The sequence below is a fragment of the Vicugna pacos genome, chromosome 6 (assembly GCF_048564905.1).
Source record: "Vicugna pacos chromosome 6, VicPac4, whole genome shotgun sequence".
In the NCBI taxonomy this organism is placed as follows: domain Eukaryota; kingdom Metazoa; phylum Chordata; class Mammalia; order Artiodactyla; family Camelidae; genus Vicugna; species Vicugna pacos.
This window is the reverse complement of record NC_132992.1, coordinates 6914256-6931670: the sequence shown is the minus strand read 5'-3', so window position 1 is coordinate 6931670 and position 17415 is coordinate 6914256. Positions and strand designations below refer to the sequence as shown.

General features: G+C 35.0%; 1 protein-coding gene across 1 annotated transcript in view; it reads right to left on the bottom strand.

Moving 5' to 3' along the window:
* The window catches only part of VPS13C (vacuolar protein sorting 13 homolog C), a 156727-nt gene that overhangs the window by 35115 nt on the left and 104197 nt on the right, over positions 1–17415 (bottom strand). The window contains exons 52-64 of the mRNA XM_072962306.1: positions 16360–16725; positions 15906–15992; positions 14463–14618; positions 14026–14290; positions 13229–13389; positions 12030–12151; positions 11251–11545; positions 9615–10004; positions 8006–8110; positions 7100–7264; positions 5338–5466; positions 4923–5056; positions 3357–3483 (exon numbers count right to left, since the gene is read on the bottom strand). Coding sequence (XP_072818407.1) covers positions 3357–3483; positions 4923–5056; positions 5338–5466; positions 7100–7264; positions 8006–8110; positions 9615–10004; positions 11251–11545; positions 12030–12151; positions 13229–13389; positions 14026–14290; positions 14463–14618; positions 15906–15992; positions 16360–16725 — 2502 coding nt within the window. The remainder of the gene's footprint in view (positions 1–3356; positions 3484–4922; positions 5057–5337; positions 5467–7099; positions 7265–8005; positions 8111–9614; positions 10005–11250; positions 11546–12029; positions 12152–13228; positions 13390–14025; positions 14291–14462; positions 14619–15905; positions 15993–16359; positions 16726–17415) is intronic.

Sequence of the window (17415 nt, the reverse complement as noted above, 5' to 3'; positions counted from 1 at the left end):
TTTCAGTAAGAAGAGCCTTCTTGGCTGGCAGTCTCAAATAGCACTTAAAAATATGAGGCTTGATTTGGTGAGAGTTTTCAGAGATTTAAATAATGATTCTTCTTCATTCTAGATTTAACATAAATATAAAAACAGTTCAACAAGCAGTACAACTATTATGTGCCTTGCATCTCATGCTTTCTTGGAAAACAAAAACAAAAACAAAAAACAAATTAATAAAGGATGTGACCAAGAGCAGAGGACTAGTTGATTTCTGTTGTTTAAAATTTACCTATTGCTTTTAGCACATGTCAAAGTAGATTGCCTAATTTTTTTTTACCCTAATGTGATCAAATTTTGGAAATGTTTCGGAGACACCTATTAAGAAAATGTTCTGTAAACTACAAAATTTGATATGTATCTTTGTTCAATCTTACTTATTATTCAAATACTCTCTAATCTTATTTGTTTTTCATCTATTTGATCTGTTAAAAATTAAATGAGGTACCTTAAAATATCCTAACGCAATCCATGTTTCAGTTGACTTCCAGCATCTTAAGTTTTACATTTTGATCAGTATTATTCATTCCATGAAGGTTTATGGCTATCGTGTCTTCTCTGTCACATTATCATATTCTATTTAATGATTTTTGTCTTGAGTTACAGCTGTTCAGAAATTTAAATCATCAACATTTCTTTCGTTTGCCTGTTATATCTTTACTATCTCCTCATGCTTTTAACTTTCTGTGTTAATTCAGTTAAAACAGATCTCCTGTAAGTAGCATATGGTTAGAAACTATTTTTTAGCTTCATCTGAATGTGGTCTTTTTGTAAAACCATCCATTTTTTAATTGAATTATACTTAATTTACAATGTTTGTTAGTTTCCAGTGTACAGCAAAGTGGTTCAGTTTACATATATTATGTATACAAAAATATATATAGTATAAATATATATTTATAAACATATATAGTATATAATATATAATATATGTAATATGTATATTCTTTTTCAGATTCTTTTCCATTATTGGTTATTATAAGATACTGAATATAGTTCCCTGTGATGTACAGTAGGTCACTGTTGTTTACCTGTTTTATATACAGTAGTGTGCGTGTTAATCCCAAACTCCTAACTTATCACTTATATGTGGAATCTAAAAAAATAATACAAATGAACTTACTTACAAAACAGAATTAGACTCAAAGACACAGAAAACAAACTTACAGCTACCAAAGGGGAAACTGGGGTGGGAAGGAGGGAAAAATTAAGAGTTTGAATGTGGTCTTTCAATAGGAAAATTTAAACCATTTCATTTACTGACATAATTGATGAGAAGCATGGTTTGGTGGGAAAAGTTCATGGATTGCGAAGTCAGACAGACCTGATTTCAAATTCTAACCAGCGGTTCCAAGTTCCAATCATAAGACTTAGTGATAATAATATGACAAGCATTAACACATGATATATACTCAATGAAAGCCATTTGCCACTTACTACAGACTTCTTTAGGTTTCCTTCTTTTATTATAAAGGGCAAATTTTTCTTTACTTTCATTTTCTCAATTGTTTTAGAATTCTTTTGTCATTGATTTTAGTACTAGGTGGTATCTTTAAAAAAAAAACCATAATCTTTGATCTACACTTCCTTAATTAAAATTCAGGATTAAATGGTGCCAATATAGTATATTCAGAACATATTGTTTCCCTGCTCCCCTTTCATTTTATTTTGTTGTCTTTGTCTTTTATTTCACCGTGCTTTTTTCTATTTCATAGTTGTCGTATCTTTAAAACTTAGCTGAGGATCCCAGGCATACATTCTGAAAATTTTCTCTGGTCCTCCTGCAGTAAAAAAGTTTTCAGAAGCATAATCATCCTCTGAATATTTAGGGAAATGCTACACTTTTCTGTGGAAGTATTTTTTTCATAAAACCCATGGTTTTCTTCCTCTTTATTCACACTTACTGAGAAAAGTGTTTTCCAATACTATATGCATTTTCTTTGAACGCCCTTCTCATGTCCACCTGGGCCTGAGCAGAACTCCCTGCTCAGATCAACCCAGCGGACAAGAAATGGACAACTGGTTGGCTTCTAGCTCGGTTTCATCATCTGGCAGGTTACCGGCTGACTGAGGAGTGATTATCTACTCTTATTACTGCCTGGTTCTCTTAACACCAATCAGAAGATAAACTTTTAAAGCCACAATCCCGTGCATACACTAGTATCAGGTTCTTTCTGACTCTGCCTCATTATGCAGACTTTGACCGTCTCCTGCAGGATGCCATTCCCACTTCTCCCCACTCTCCCTCCAGGGCCTGGACACTACCGTCTGGGAGCTGTGGTTGCTGGGGAGCATTACATGTGAGTGGAACGAAAGTACTGCCAGCACAGACAGACCCCTGGTAGAGCCACTGTGTCTCTGAGCCAGAGGGCTAAGAGTATTGGGGAATTTCAGCTTCTATCTAACACTTAAAAACCCTGAGAGCTTTTCTGCTGTAAAAAGTAAAGCACAAGCAGGCAAAAGAGCTCCATCAAACTGCCATGTGAAAATCACTTCAAGAATCCCGTAACTATCAGTCTGATTTTTCAAAAGTGGGTAAGTCTGTCTCTCTTATGGGTATTTCAGAGGGAAACAGGAGAGGATAGTTCAGTCACTGTTGGCCAATTACCATTTGAAAGGAGTCAAGAAAGCTCTATTTAACAACTGGCATTATCAGACAATGGAATATGACACAGTATGAACTTCTCATGATAGTTTCATGACAGGATATATTCCTACAGAAACCAGACGACCTACCACTCACGGAGGGGCAATGCCTGTACTAGAGGCAGGCTGGCAGATGGATTCTTAAGCCCTTTTGGAAGTCTAAGACTCTAAGAAATAACATATTTAGTTAATTCAGCTATCTAAACATTGTTCCAATAAATATTTCCTTAAATTTCTTATATGGGGTAATTTGCATACTGTCAGACTCCTTTAATTAACAAAACACATGGCCTTAACAGCGAAACCATGTCTAAAAACCTCACAGCCAACAGTGGTATGTACATGAAGTTGTTTTTCACTTAGTCTTAAAATTCCTTCCTTTTAAATAAAAGGAAATAAAGAAGCACTTTACTGGTATTTACTTGGGCAAGATGAAGCAGGCCTACTGTTTAAATTGTAAATAAATTATTTTAACTGAAAATTATTTTTCTCTTAGGAGAAAATTTTGGTATGGACTATCTGCAATCTAAAGCCCAAAAGCAACTTATTTTGAAATTTTACTTCCACTTTTTAGTTCAGTAAGGACGGAGATGACTGTGTGAAGCTAACGTGTCTACTCCCTTTGCTATGAGGTACCTCATAGCATAATACTCGTTCACATCAAATGATACCTTTAACAGATCATGTTCCCCAGTATTTGCTGCGTAAGTCCATGTAAGTTTTCTGGTACCAGTAGGATCTGCCCAGGCAAAGAGTCGAACCTGTCTTGGCAGCAGTACCATTTCTTCCTGCGACCCCCTGAAACACAAGCAACAGAGGGAAGATTAAAATACCCTGGCCTCGAGAATCCTACAGGACCTGTGGCTTACTGAGGAGGGGATTGAAACAAACATCTTATAGAACTTCCTTTGCTAACAAAACACAACTCTGTCTAAAAATAAGTAACCTAAAATGTCCAATAAGCTAATGATTTTGAAGCTTGAGGGACAAGAATACTGCCCTTTCTGAAGGTATACCCTGAACTGATCCAGACAAGATCACACTAATGGAATTCATTAAGGTGAAGTGAGTGGTACATCAGAGATCACCCACAGAAAAGGCTGTGAATAGTAAATTTTTTAGTAGCTGAAGAACTTCACTTGGAGCTTAAATTTAAGACTTTTGATCAAATGCAATGCATAAGAAATATGAGTCTCGGAGAGAAGAAAAATGGGTCCATACCACTGTAGCATTCTATGCTTGCTAGAAAGGGCAAAATTGGGGGCCCCAGCTAAAACCTGCTAAATGCGAATCTGCATTTTAACAAGATTTCCAAGAGATCTTCATATTGATCCCTAAGTTTAACAAGTACTGGTTTCAAAAATACAAAACACTTTCCAGATAACTACAATAAAATAAAAAGTAACTCAGTTAGGTTTTAATCCCAATCTATGCTTTTTAATCTCTCAGCAGATTCAAGCCATGAGAGTGAAGAATAGGTAAATCTGCAAAGCATTATTTTTAATATGTATATTTTATTTCTATGATTAGTTATACATATAAATGTATAAAATAATGCCTTGCAGATTTATGATAATAATTCTTTGCAAACACATATCATATATTTTAAGGATTTAAAGCTATCTGTTATATCATTATTTAATGGCATCGTCCAAGCCAAATGATAGCAAGGAAAGAACAAAATCTCTATTAACCTGTACTATACATTCAACACTATTTACTTACTTTAATTTTCTTTAATCTTCTGCTCTCTTACTTAATCTTCTTCTATGACTACTCCCTCAAAAAAATCTAGATATGGATTTATAGGGAGAGGTTCACTGAGCATCACCAGCTTACAAAAGAATGATAATGCTTAAAGAGGTTCACAATTCCTTATACACAATTCAGAAATTGAACAAGCTCCAGAAGTCTAAATATTCTTCTCTAAGTTTGGTGTCAGAAGTCATTTGGCAGCAAAACTTGATCTGAGCAGACATGAAACTATTAACAGTTTTATTTATTCCACTTGTTATGAATATGCAAAGATTTGCTGCAGAAATATTAACATGTTTGGTTAAAGACTGACTCAAAACCTGCTGGGGGTTTTAGTAATAAATAGCATGTGTTCCCTATTACCTTTCTAAAATCTGAAAACATGTGGAATATGAAACACATCTAGCTCCACGTATTTCCTAGAAGGGACTGTGGACCCGTAAAAGCAAATCCGATTTTCCAGGAGCCCTTTTTTTCCATACCTCTGTTTGTATGTGAGGACGTCCCATGGTGTGTGGTTTATTATTAGGGCAGGTGCACATCCCTCATGGTAATCAGAAAAGCTTATGACAGTTGAATGCTGAGCAATATCTACATCCACCAAGATACCCCCATTCTATCATAGAAAAAAAAAAAGTATGTTGAAGTATTGGTTTAAACTGCACACGTTACATCTGGACTTTCAATCAGTTGTATAGATTAAAAACATTTGTTTTCTTAAGTTCTTACTGAAATGCACACTGGCTCTGATCTCTTACAAATGTATGTATGGCATTATATATTGACATACAACTCCTTCAAATAATTATCAGTAAGTTTCACAGCATGTTTTAATAAAATATTTTAAAGCAAACTTTAAAAATCAAAGACATTTTATTCTAAAACATGAAAACTTACCAGATCTTCTAAGCTTAATAAAGTGCCATTATCCTGCTGGTTGTAAAAGAATGGCCTGGAGGATCCTTCATAGCCCACCACTCTCACACAAAGTTTGCCCGAAAATTTCTCAGGCCAAAATGGGAGGTACTGAAAATATAAAAGTTAATATCAATCAGTCTTAATACTATGCAAATATATGTATGTAAACGCATGACTGGATATTGTGCCGTACACCAGAAATTGACACATTGTAACTGACTGCAGTTCAGTCAAAACAAAAACAAAAACAAAAACAATACTAGGGTATAAATAAGACAGTGGCTAATAAAATTTTCAATTCTAAATCTGATCACAATTCAATTATTACTAAGTTTCTTAAAATAGTCCCTCCACATCCAAGATTACTGACAATCTAATAATTGTTTATGAAACCAAAGAAGAATAGATACATTAGTCTTTACTAACTTATGAAATAATTACAATATGAGAAACAAGTGCTATTAAAATGTCTCAAATATCTTGAATATTTAAAAATTATTATCTTAATAACATTTTCTTTTATGTGTATCTCATTTTAATTCCTTAATGCACTATGAATTCTTTCACAGAGTATCTCTTTCTAGATAAGCCAGAAAGACAACTGAAGGCAGAGGACATTGCTGTAGTCCTGACACTATCCTCCTACCTGTTTGGCCTTGATCAAATCATACACCTTTTAAAGCCTTGGTTTTCTTATCTGTAAAACTGAGATTTTAGTTCCTAAAACAAAAGTCCCGTCTGCTAGAGAATACGGGGTAAATTCTATTTATTCTATCTATTCTATACTACTGCTGTCAAACTCACATCACAGATAAAAAGATAAGGAGCATTTATTTGTTGCCAAGTCTGTGGAGATCATTCCAAGTGCCTTGGGAAGCCCACGCCTCTTAGAGCTCTTTGTATTGTAACTGGAATCCCTCCTCTTGAGCTTTTTGCTAAGTATTTTTAAAAATAATTTTAGAATCTTTTTTTTTTTTGAGATGTACAGAAGAATGGTTCTATCCTTAAGTCAGATGGTTTGGTTGAAAACTCGGGCAAATTCAAGTGCTAATGCCTGTCTTTGCACTTGTCCTCTCCCCAATTTTTCCTCATTGTCTTCACCTTACATCTTACTGAGTCTGCAAAGTTTAGTTCAAATGCCAGCTCTACCATGAAACTTTCCCTTTTGATCTAGACCACCACAATGATACCAAGCTGCAAAGACTTAACTGACTTTTGAACAGTATGGGATTCAGTTTTCTTCTCTGTAAAGTGAAGGGCCTGAATTCTTGGAAATTTTCAAGGAAACTTCCAGCTCATCTATTCAGAGATTCCATAATCACCTATAACTTACCATATACTATCTTCTTCTCCATGTACTAATGTGTATGAGTCTTACGCCCTCCAACAAGATTAGAAGCTTCTTGAATACAAAGACATTATCTTGACTATTGAGACAATACATAGTGCATTATCTTTATATACTTTTTACAGTCCATGTCCATGTTTATACATACAGGAAGAACTAGAGAATGAGTGTTAACAGTCTAGACTGGTTAGTGGTAAATAATATCAACAATTTCCTTCTTTTTTTAACATATGTTTACAGTATGAAAGAAAAGTTTTAAAGCTGGCTATTATATTTTAAAACACAAATATGGTAACAAAGTAAGTATGACAAAGAGATATATGTAATTGTTATTTACATGTCTGTCTTTATTTATACATTCTAGAAGCCAGTTATACGAAAGGAAGATTTTACCTCTGAAGAAGCAATATAGTTCCACTTATTAGTTGGCATTGAGCCATCTGATGCAATTTCACCAACTTCCAGTTCCAATGATGACTTGTTCTCAATTGTATAAAAGGGAGTCAGAGTAACTATTCGCGTAAGATTAAAACTGCTCATTTTGATGCTAACACCAACCTGTGGAAAAGAAACAAACAGGCTTACCATTTCCCAGTACTTTATACAGCTCCTTTAAAATACACACACACACACACACACACACACAAACATACCCCATTCACACAAAGACTTCTCACAGTATTTTAAAATAAGATTTCTTAAATAAAGTAACTACTATAAGACATGGTCCATGACTGATTATCTTCTCACTAAGAAGAAAAATTTTGGTTCCATAGTTTGGTTCCATCAGAAATCAATTCAAGAAATATCAATCAGTTATTTAACTAATGATGACTTGCAATAACAGATTTCATTTTTAAAAATTTGTTACTTTTAACATTCCAAAATAAATTATTTTACAATTAATTTAGAAGCTCAAGTGCTGCTAATTTATTATCTCTGCTGTCAATAAAAATAAAATAAAAATTTCAAAGTGGTAATAAAATAAGTCAACTAACGTCCGATTATTCAAATTTTCAGTCAAATTTAAGAAACATTTGGCAGGGAGTGGTATGGAGTGAGGATTCTAGTATATTCTGAATATTTACCAAGTTGCTTACTTGCCACTCACTGTCTTAAGCTTTGACAAATTTAGGTTTTGCTTTGATACTAGTGGCCACAGAAATTTGAGGAGAGACATAACAGTCCTCCACATAACACTCAAAATTCACATCTCTGTACCCCTTGGGGTCCAGCTCCTTTACTGAACTGAAGAAAAAGTGAATGAAATCAACGGTAAACAAGCAAGCAAAATCTTACCAGGTATTCCATGTTGTTGGCAGGACACTTCACACACCCATAATTTCCCACCGTATCCAATGAAAAACAACTGGACCAGGAACTTGTTGAAATTTTTAATTGTACCTACACCAGAGAACACAAACCATCACATAAGAAATCTAAAACACTACATTCATTTTATTTGATGGAAAGTTGCTAGACCATTAGAAATTTATTTAGTACATGAGATACAGGAAAACAGTCAAAGTCGTATTGCAAATGGGTAACAACCACAGAAACTCTAAGGGCCAATATAATAAAAGCAGAGCTCTGACCTTCCTATTCATCTCTGCAAAGAGAACAGTGAATTCAAAGACGTTTACCAATGAGATCCTCTGTTAGTTAAACAGGAATTATAACATAAAATGATATTTTCCAGTGTTAGACTTTTGATAGAGAGCTAACAAATTCTTAAAGTTTTAGCACATAGAGAATTTGTGCTTTTAACAGTATTCAGCAAACAACAGATGAAAAGTGTTGTGATAAGCAGAATGGAAGACACAGTTCCTGTCTCCAACGAGCTTCCGATTAAACAGAGAGACAGGAAATAAATACTAAAACTTATGAGAGACTCAATGTGATAAGACCCATATAAGAAGTATAAAATGCTATCAAAAAGTTTACATCTACCTATGGGATTAAATAAGTTTTACAGAAGAGATTTAACTGTGCTCCTGTATTAACCTCCTTGTACCCAACTAGATTCTAAAAAACCTGAGGCCAACCAGAGGTCAGACACATAAACAGGTAATTACGATACCAAGTATTCAGCAACACTCTCGGACGGGGTCCTCAAAGAGTGGTCTCGGGACCAGCATCGCTGGCATCACCTGGCAATCTGTGAGAAGTGCAGATTCTCAGACCCTTCCCAGACCTACTGCATCAACTATGGTGGCACAACCCGGCAGTGTGTTTTCAGAGCCCTCTAGGTGATTCTAATGCACACTGAAATTTGAGAAGCACTGCTCTGAGAGAACATGGATGTGATCTCTAGCCCCATTTTTGCTGGTCAGACAATCCTTCACATGTGTCAGGAAAGAGCAGAATGACAGAGGATGAAGAGCAGACAACCAGAGAACATGAGGCACACAGGGAAAACACAGAGAAGGAGGCAGAGAGTGCAGCTACACAGAGGCCTAGAAGTAAGTACTTGGGAAAGTGTGTGGTTAACCATTCCAAGACAGGAGTCTGAAAGGAAAGAAGGGACCAGAGAACCAACGATCAGGCCTTAGGCACTAGGTTTCTCTCTCAAAGGCCTGTCTCTGTGCTTCACACACAGGAAGGCTCAGTTAAACCAAATTCAGCTGCTCTGTCTTTTGAAATGTTGCTTCATCACTGGTAAACTGCATAAAATCAAGCTTTCTCCTTGACACTACTTCAAGGAGAGAAGTAATTCTAGGGGCCCTGGAGGAAAGGGTAACTCGGCCTCGGGAAGCTACTGTTTTTAGTTCCTAACACCCACTCGATGACACACTCCTTAAAAAAAGTCCTCTTGGACCTAATTCATACCAATGGCACCTAGCAAACAGGTAAGTATGGCATTAGGTAAATAATAAACAAGTAATTTGTTGCATCGACAAAAACACACCTTATTTTTACTAAAAATGTTCTTCTTCTTGAAGGAGAATAAAATAATATCCCTAAAATCAGCTGGATGTTTGACATGAATATCTTCTGAACGGTACTGGAGCACCCGAGAAGTCTTGTTGATGAGCCAGTAAGGACTAAAGACGGACAGCTCCATCTGGCTGCCAACGCGCTTGACATGCACTGACAGGTCGACAGTCAGCGCTTCAGCGGAATCAGAAGAAAAACACACAAGAAAGAATTCAGGAAGTGTATCATGTATGCGGAAACATCCACGCCAGTTTTTGCCCTGATATTTCACCAGAAACAGTTCCATTATTTCCCCACTGATTCTTGAATGCAGAACATCGGCAGCACTGCCTTCTGCTAGCTCGTGGGTTTCTGCTGTTCCCTAAAAACAAACAGACAAAAACTCAATCTGCTTACTAATTAAAAAAAAAACCTTTGCAGTAACTTGTAACTTCCATATTTTATACATATAATAATAACTTACCAGATTCAGATTAATTGACAACTGTTCAAAGTAGTACCATGTTGACATAGTATAAATGCCCATCATTTACTAAGGACTAAAAGGAAAACACTGTATCATAGCCAAAGGCAGAAACTGTCTTTTGGCCATTAGCAGGCCAATGGCTGTAAGTTCTGAGAAAAAGTCGGACCTCTGCCAAGAATCAAAGGCTGGATTCAGGGACACTAGCTGTTTTCCACCGAGAGCTACATCCTTGAACAAACCACTTAACTATCTGGGCTTCAGCTTCTTCCTCTACTCACAAACCATGCCTAGTGGTTCTCATATAAACAGAATAAGGAAAGTGATATCAAACTATTCTGACAAGCTACCTGAGGTGGAACCATCTTAAAAATGAGTAACAGCAACATAATAAATCAAGCTTCCTTACTGAAAGCTTCTCTTGTATAAATACTACTTAGTTCATCTAACTAACTTTATTCTCCACAACTCAGGGATGGCTTATCATCAGATTAAAAAAAAAAAAACTAACATAGGTTCCAAGCACTTTTCAGATTTTTGTATTCTGAAATGTTGCAGCATGTAGAAATTTAACGGTGTTTATCAGACTTCATGACTAGAAAATGTTCCCTAATATTTAAGACAGATAGTAATTATTTTTAAGTCCAAAGAAACTTGAACCAAAAAATCATCACTTTAAAATAAAAATTTTTAAATTAACTTTATAATAAATTCAGATGAAATATTTTCTCACTGGTTTTTCCCATACTTTAGCTAATAGAATTTTACTTAGTCAATAAAGAGATTGTTATAAGTATGAATTTATAGCAGATGCAGCAGAGTTCAGTGGTGGAGAATAAGGGGTCAAATTGCTTAGGTTCAAATCCCAGCTCTACAATCTATTGGGATCTCGGGCTGTCAGCCCCTCTATGACTTAGTTTCCTCATCTTCAGGAGGTTACTGAAAGGATTAAATGTGTTAATATATGCAAAGCACACAAAACAGTGGCTGGCACAGAGTAGATGCTATACTAGTTCTTGCTATTATTAATATTATTAAAGCATTACCAGTATGTGATGTAAAACCCTGACCTCAACTAAAAATACCCTAAAAAAAAAAACCCTTAGAATTCACTCCATGCAATAATAAAAGTCAAATAACATACCTCAAGTAAATATGTTAGAGCGTATGGGAGAAAATTCCGCAAAGTAACAGTGGGATAAAGATGAATGATGTAAGCTGGATCCCAGTCCTCCCCATGTGTGCAAATAAAGCTTAATTCATCAGGCAGAGCAACTGTATTGACTATGAGAGGTAAAAAGTTGACTTCTGTTGATGGACACTGCAGCACACATCTGACTTCCTTGCTCCTATGAAGTTCTTCCTTCCAGGAAATGTAGGTGGTGGATTCTTTGTACTGATTCTCCAAGATACCAGCTGGCTGAATAAACAACTGACATCTACAGAAGAAGAAAACAGAGGGGGGGGGGGGAGTTTTTATTGAGAACTTAAGAAAAAGAATCTCATTAAATCTTCTTGATAACTCTACAAGGTAAGTACTATTATTCCTATTTTTATAGGTGAGAAAAACAAGGTCAAGAAAGGTTAAGAAACATAGCTAACTCATGGAGGAACCTTCTGGGAAAAAAACACTCTGTAAAAAATGACCAAAAAAAAAAAAGTCATTTCAAATACAAAGCAATTGAGTAAAAATGAGTCTCAGAAAATTCCAAAACATCAAATATACAACAAGAAATTTTCATCTGGTAAACTCAGTAATAATATGAATGTATTCCTTTACATCTTACAAATGGCTTTTTCAGATCTTCAGATAATTAAGAACATGAGATTATTTCTTCCTAGAATATGGACCCTTAAATTACAGAATTAAAATATATATATTATGACCCTTCTATAGCTTAGTACATTCAAGGAAGTACCCACCTATATGAATCTAAAGGGACATGGAACTCCTCTTCAGGCCTGGCTACTCCAATGCGCTCCAACAGCTTGACATTCTTAACATACTTATAGATGATGAATGAAATAGAGAAATGGTTTTTAATCTGTTGGATAAAAAGACATACAAGTTGTTTTAAAAGATGTAGAAGTTCAGAAGAAAAACGTGAGTTGCACACAATTACTTTTGGATCTAAACATTTTCAACTCCAATAGGGGAAGATATTTTTATGGTAGCTGAAAAATTTTAAGATATTTCAGTGCTATCTATCTACCTACCTATCTAAATATATATGAAACTTGAAACTGTTTAAGTGACAGTTGAAAATTATTAGGATATTCACATGCTCTGTACATTACATACTGAAATTTATTGTTAATTATATTATTTTTCAAATGTGTATTAATTTTTGAGGATTTCAGCCATACTACTATCTTCATTACAACCTTGATTCAGTGTACCATGTGACTAAACAGAAAAGGATAGCAAAGGAAATATGAGGTAAATAAATATAGTGCAACTCTCTTTTCTTGACTACAGTGTAATAGCAAACTATGAGACAACAATGGTCAAAGTTGGAAATCCTTTCATTTTCATCTGATGTTACAGGTAGGAAGAAATGTTCTTTTGCTGACCATATACTGAAATCTAAAATGATGCACAGAAAAAAGAAAAATGGACAATGCCTTAAAGGTAGAAAAAAATATTTACACAGATTAACAAGCTCAAGTTTTTTTTCCCCTCCTCTGGGGAGATCATTCCAATATTCCTTCACACATACTTGAAAAATACAATACAAAGAGATGGAGTGTTATCCTATTTGACAGCCAGCTAGTATTATAATACTCTTTAGTTCTGAATCTTTAAAGGAATAGACAAAAATTCCCATTAATTTTAAACCTAGGAGACAACAAAATGGGAGTGTTTTATCACACTGTAAACCAACTATACTTCAATTTAAAAAACCCAAAAAACAAAACAAAGCGTGTTTTATCAGAGACTTAAGATGAAGAATATTACAAATGTATGTTGTAATACAGGAAAGAGCAGTCAGTTCAATCTATTATTTATTTCTGAATAATCAGCATTGACCTAATAAAGTTTTACTATATTCCTATATTCAGCCAAATGATTTACTATTTCTTGATATACTAACAGGGCACAATTCACCTTTATGCATTACCTGCAGAGGAGAACGAAGGGTAATTACTTTATTCCCTTCAGCTGCATCAATTTGTACCACGAGTGAGTCAAAATGACTGGCACTGGGATTGCATACATTATACAACCGCCGTCCAGGTCTGGCAACGGGGACTTTTGCAACTTCTGTATATCCATGTGGTGCTAAGTAAGTGAGAAGCATTCCAAATATTAACTTACTTATATTTTTATAAGATACAATCACCAGCAGTACCTCAAAATACCAGAGTGTTCTGCCTCATGACTAGAAATGACGACCACACAAAACGTTTTTCTAAGACACAGGAACTAACAAAGAAAAGAAACTATTATTGTAAAGTTTTTTAACCAAGACAATTTCTCTTGGGGTTTTAAATGTATTAAAACAAACAAAATCCACCTTGTTCCTCATCTTCTCAACTATATAGCAAAAAAAAAAAAAAAAAAAAAAAAGCCCTTTTCTGAGATGGTGATAATTACTGCCAACATTTTAGGACTTGTAAATACAGTTATTTTCTCTTCTCTTCGAGCTCCCATCCTTTCTGAAGCATACTAAATACTGTACTATTTAAGTACAAAGAAATAATCTGGTTTTCTAAAGTAATTCTTAAATTAATCAAGTTAAATTTTCTCAAGTTTAGAGGAAGAAAACCGGCGACAAAAGTTTATCAACTATTTCTTTCAAGCCTTTAGAAATGTTGTCTCTCATGGTATCTGGAGGAAAATATTTTTCCACACTTTTATCAGAAGTAAGCCGACACCAACAATTCCAAAGGTGCCTTTAAAAATAAAGCAGCATACCAAAGGTCAGAGTGAAGAGGGAGCTTTCTTGACGGCTCAGTATGGACAGTTTCCCTTGATGTGAAGGTTCCATGCTGGCATACTCCAGTTCCAAACTCTGACCAGCATCAAGATCACAAACACCACTTTTCTCAGGGGAGCCCATCACTCTGAGATTATGATTGGGCTGTACCTTAATGGGAACACCTACAGAATTTGTTACTGTAAAAGGCGCCCTGTCTTTTAAAGAGTAGTCAAAAGTAGAAGCAGCGCCCTCTGAAAAACCCTGAAAAGGAACACAACATCACAATAAAATTTTTGCATAGCTCAAATTTTTTTCAAAAATTACACTGTGACTACACATTATTTAGAAACTAATTTTCAGGACAAACAAAAAAAATCCACACATCTCAATTAAAAATTCTGTTTGAAATACTGAAAGAAAGAAGCAAACATACCTTTGCTAAATTGTTGAAAACAGTAAGAGAACTTTTGGATACTGTTATATTCATTGTGTCTCCTGAAGAAATACCAACTTCTGTTTGTGGCTCAGGAATTACAATAAAATCATCTCCTGGCATCAAACTTTTATCCTGGACTGGATTGTTCTTTACCTACGGGGATAACCACAAAATAAATGTAACTTATTGGCCAATTAACAATAAAATTAAAATACTCTCAGTAGAGTTAAATGTTCTTAACCTAGTCATTTTATATTAAGACTCCTTAAAAGTTTCATTTTCAAAAATATGCAGTGCTTCACCTTAAATTAGTACAGATCAGCATTCTTTCTTTCGGTATGTAATCAACACTAGGGAAACGTTCAGAACTGTGCCATGAAACCACTCCAAGTGAGCTAACACATTTATCTCCTGTGCGCTCCCCAGAGAAAGCTACTTTCCCAGTGTCACTTGACTCACGGTCATCATGCGTTGATGAGCACGCTAAGATGACCCTGAAGTCTACACTGATCCTCGCTGGAAATAACATCTGCAATTCCTTTTACTTTTACCAGTGACACCGATAAGTAAGTAATATAAGCTTTCAGCCAGCCATCAGATTCCATCCTAGCTTTTGTTCTAATAGCATTTCAAAAGCCTTATAAAATATTCTTTATTAGCCTGCCCGTTCCACAGAGAGGTAGGTCAGAAGTATCACCCCCACTTTACTGAGAGGAAATTGGGACACAGGTTAAATGACGGCTCATCTTTAATACAAGAATCTGCTGAGTCAGTTTCAGTGTCTCTCTCACACCTGAGTCAGGCTGCCCTAGACAGGTGTGCTGTTACAACTTGTAAAGGGTATAATACTTATGTTCCTGTTAATCTAGAGAGACGTGCTTTGGTTTCTAGGATTCTGCAGTACCATAAGGAGATAGCACAGAGAATTCAATTCAAAAATTCTCGAATTTTTTGATGTCTCAAAATGATTGAGTATTCCAAAGAGCTTCATTTACGTGGGTTATATCTATCAGTATGTATCTATGAGAAACTAAACTGAGAACATTTTAAATATTCACTTAAAAACAGTAATTACATGTTAAAACAATATTTTGAAGAGAAGTAAGTGTTAAAAATACACAGTGAGGAGAGGAGCATTTACAAATCTCTTTAGTGGCTGCCTTCAGAGAAGAGAGGGGCACTCTCATTGCTGCTTCTGTATTCATTCCACTGCAAAATGACACAGTCTCTGGAAAACGCCTTCGTATGCTTATGAGAGAATGAGAATGAAAATGATAGATAACGTCTGAATATTATCCTGAAAATAATTTTGATCCCATGATCCTCTGAAAGGGCCTCAAAGATCCTGGACCACATCCTGAGAATCTCTGAACTAAAGAAAATATATAAATGAATGTGCTTAATGTCAGCCTACATAATAATATTTTATGATTTCCTTACAGCAAGCTTTAAATTCCATGGTCTTTTCCCCTCCACTCTTTCAATCAGTGGCTCCCAGACAGCATGGGTCTCATTGTAATAATGAACCTGGAAAGGCACAGAGTTATAACAAGAGAGTCTTTCAACTTTAATTACATATTTCTACATGGAAAATATTAAGCAGTTGTTGCATGTCAATAACAATTTAACAGCACACCTTTGACACAAAGAATGTATGTAAAGAGGGTGCATATTCTTTTACTCTCTTACTTTACTGCCATAAACAAATTATTTAGCAAAAGAACCTTAAAAAATGACCAAATAAATACTACATTACAACAAATTCTGTTAGAATGTACTATCTATTCTTATATATACTTGCTATGTTCATACAACCAAAAAAAGCTCACTTCTCAATTTTTCAATTGTACTTTTGAGAAGGAGCCGCTGCAAGTACTAAATGATGTGGTCATACCTCTAGTGTCATGTCAGCAGCAGCAGCCATCAGGGAAGTCCAATTCTTAATAGTTCCTGAAAACTTAGACTCCGCCAATAATAAAGGTACAGTTCGATGCCCAAGGCCACATTCTAAGGTAACTTGAACTGACTTCACAACAACAGCACAATTTTCCTCTATCGATGGAGTTTCAATGTCTCTGAAATTCTCTGTTATTTCTGTTGCCATGTCAACACCAAGAAACCAAGAGTTATAATCACTAATGGATTTGATGCCCCAGAGATTTTCTGTTTCCTTAGACACATCTTTGGATTCATCTTCTTTTGCCTTTGGAGACATAGCAGCCATTATCGTCATCACAGTATTAAGAATTATGGGTGAAATCTTCAAAAAAGAAAGCAGGAAAATTTTTAGAATTCTTTCCCAGATGAGAAGAATTAATACATACTACAAAAATTTTTAAGTAACTAATTAAAATTTTAATTACATTAAATTCATAACTAAGGAAAACAAAAGAGAAGAACACACAAAATCATGTGTCAAGTCAACTAACCTCGTAACAGTGACCTCTGCCCAGGTTATCTAGAATTAAGTAACTAATGTGTCAACTGTCAAAATCTAAAGTTAATCAATTCAGAGTAAAACAGTGTTACGTGAATAGAAGAATGTAGAAGTGTAATTGAATTTTACATTTTTCACCCAGCTACATTATCTAAACTAAGTGTGTGATCCTCATCAAGATAACACACACGGTATATATGTGTATGTATGACTAAAACATTATGCTGTACACCAGAAACTGATACAAGATTGTAAACTGACTACACTTTAATAAAAACAAAAAGTAAAAAAATAAAATAGATAAAAAGCGAAGTCCTACTACATACAGCACAGGGAATTATATTCAATACCTTGTAATAGCCTATAATGAAAAAGAATATGAAGAGAATATATACGTATGTATAACTGAACCACTCTGCTGTACACCAGAAATTAACACAACATTGCAAACAAACAATACTTCAATAAAAAATTTATAAAAAATGTAAAAAAAGATATACAAACATGGTTTTC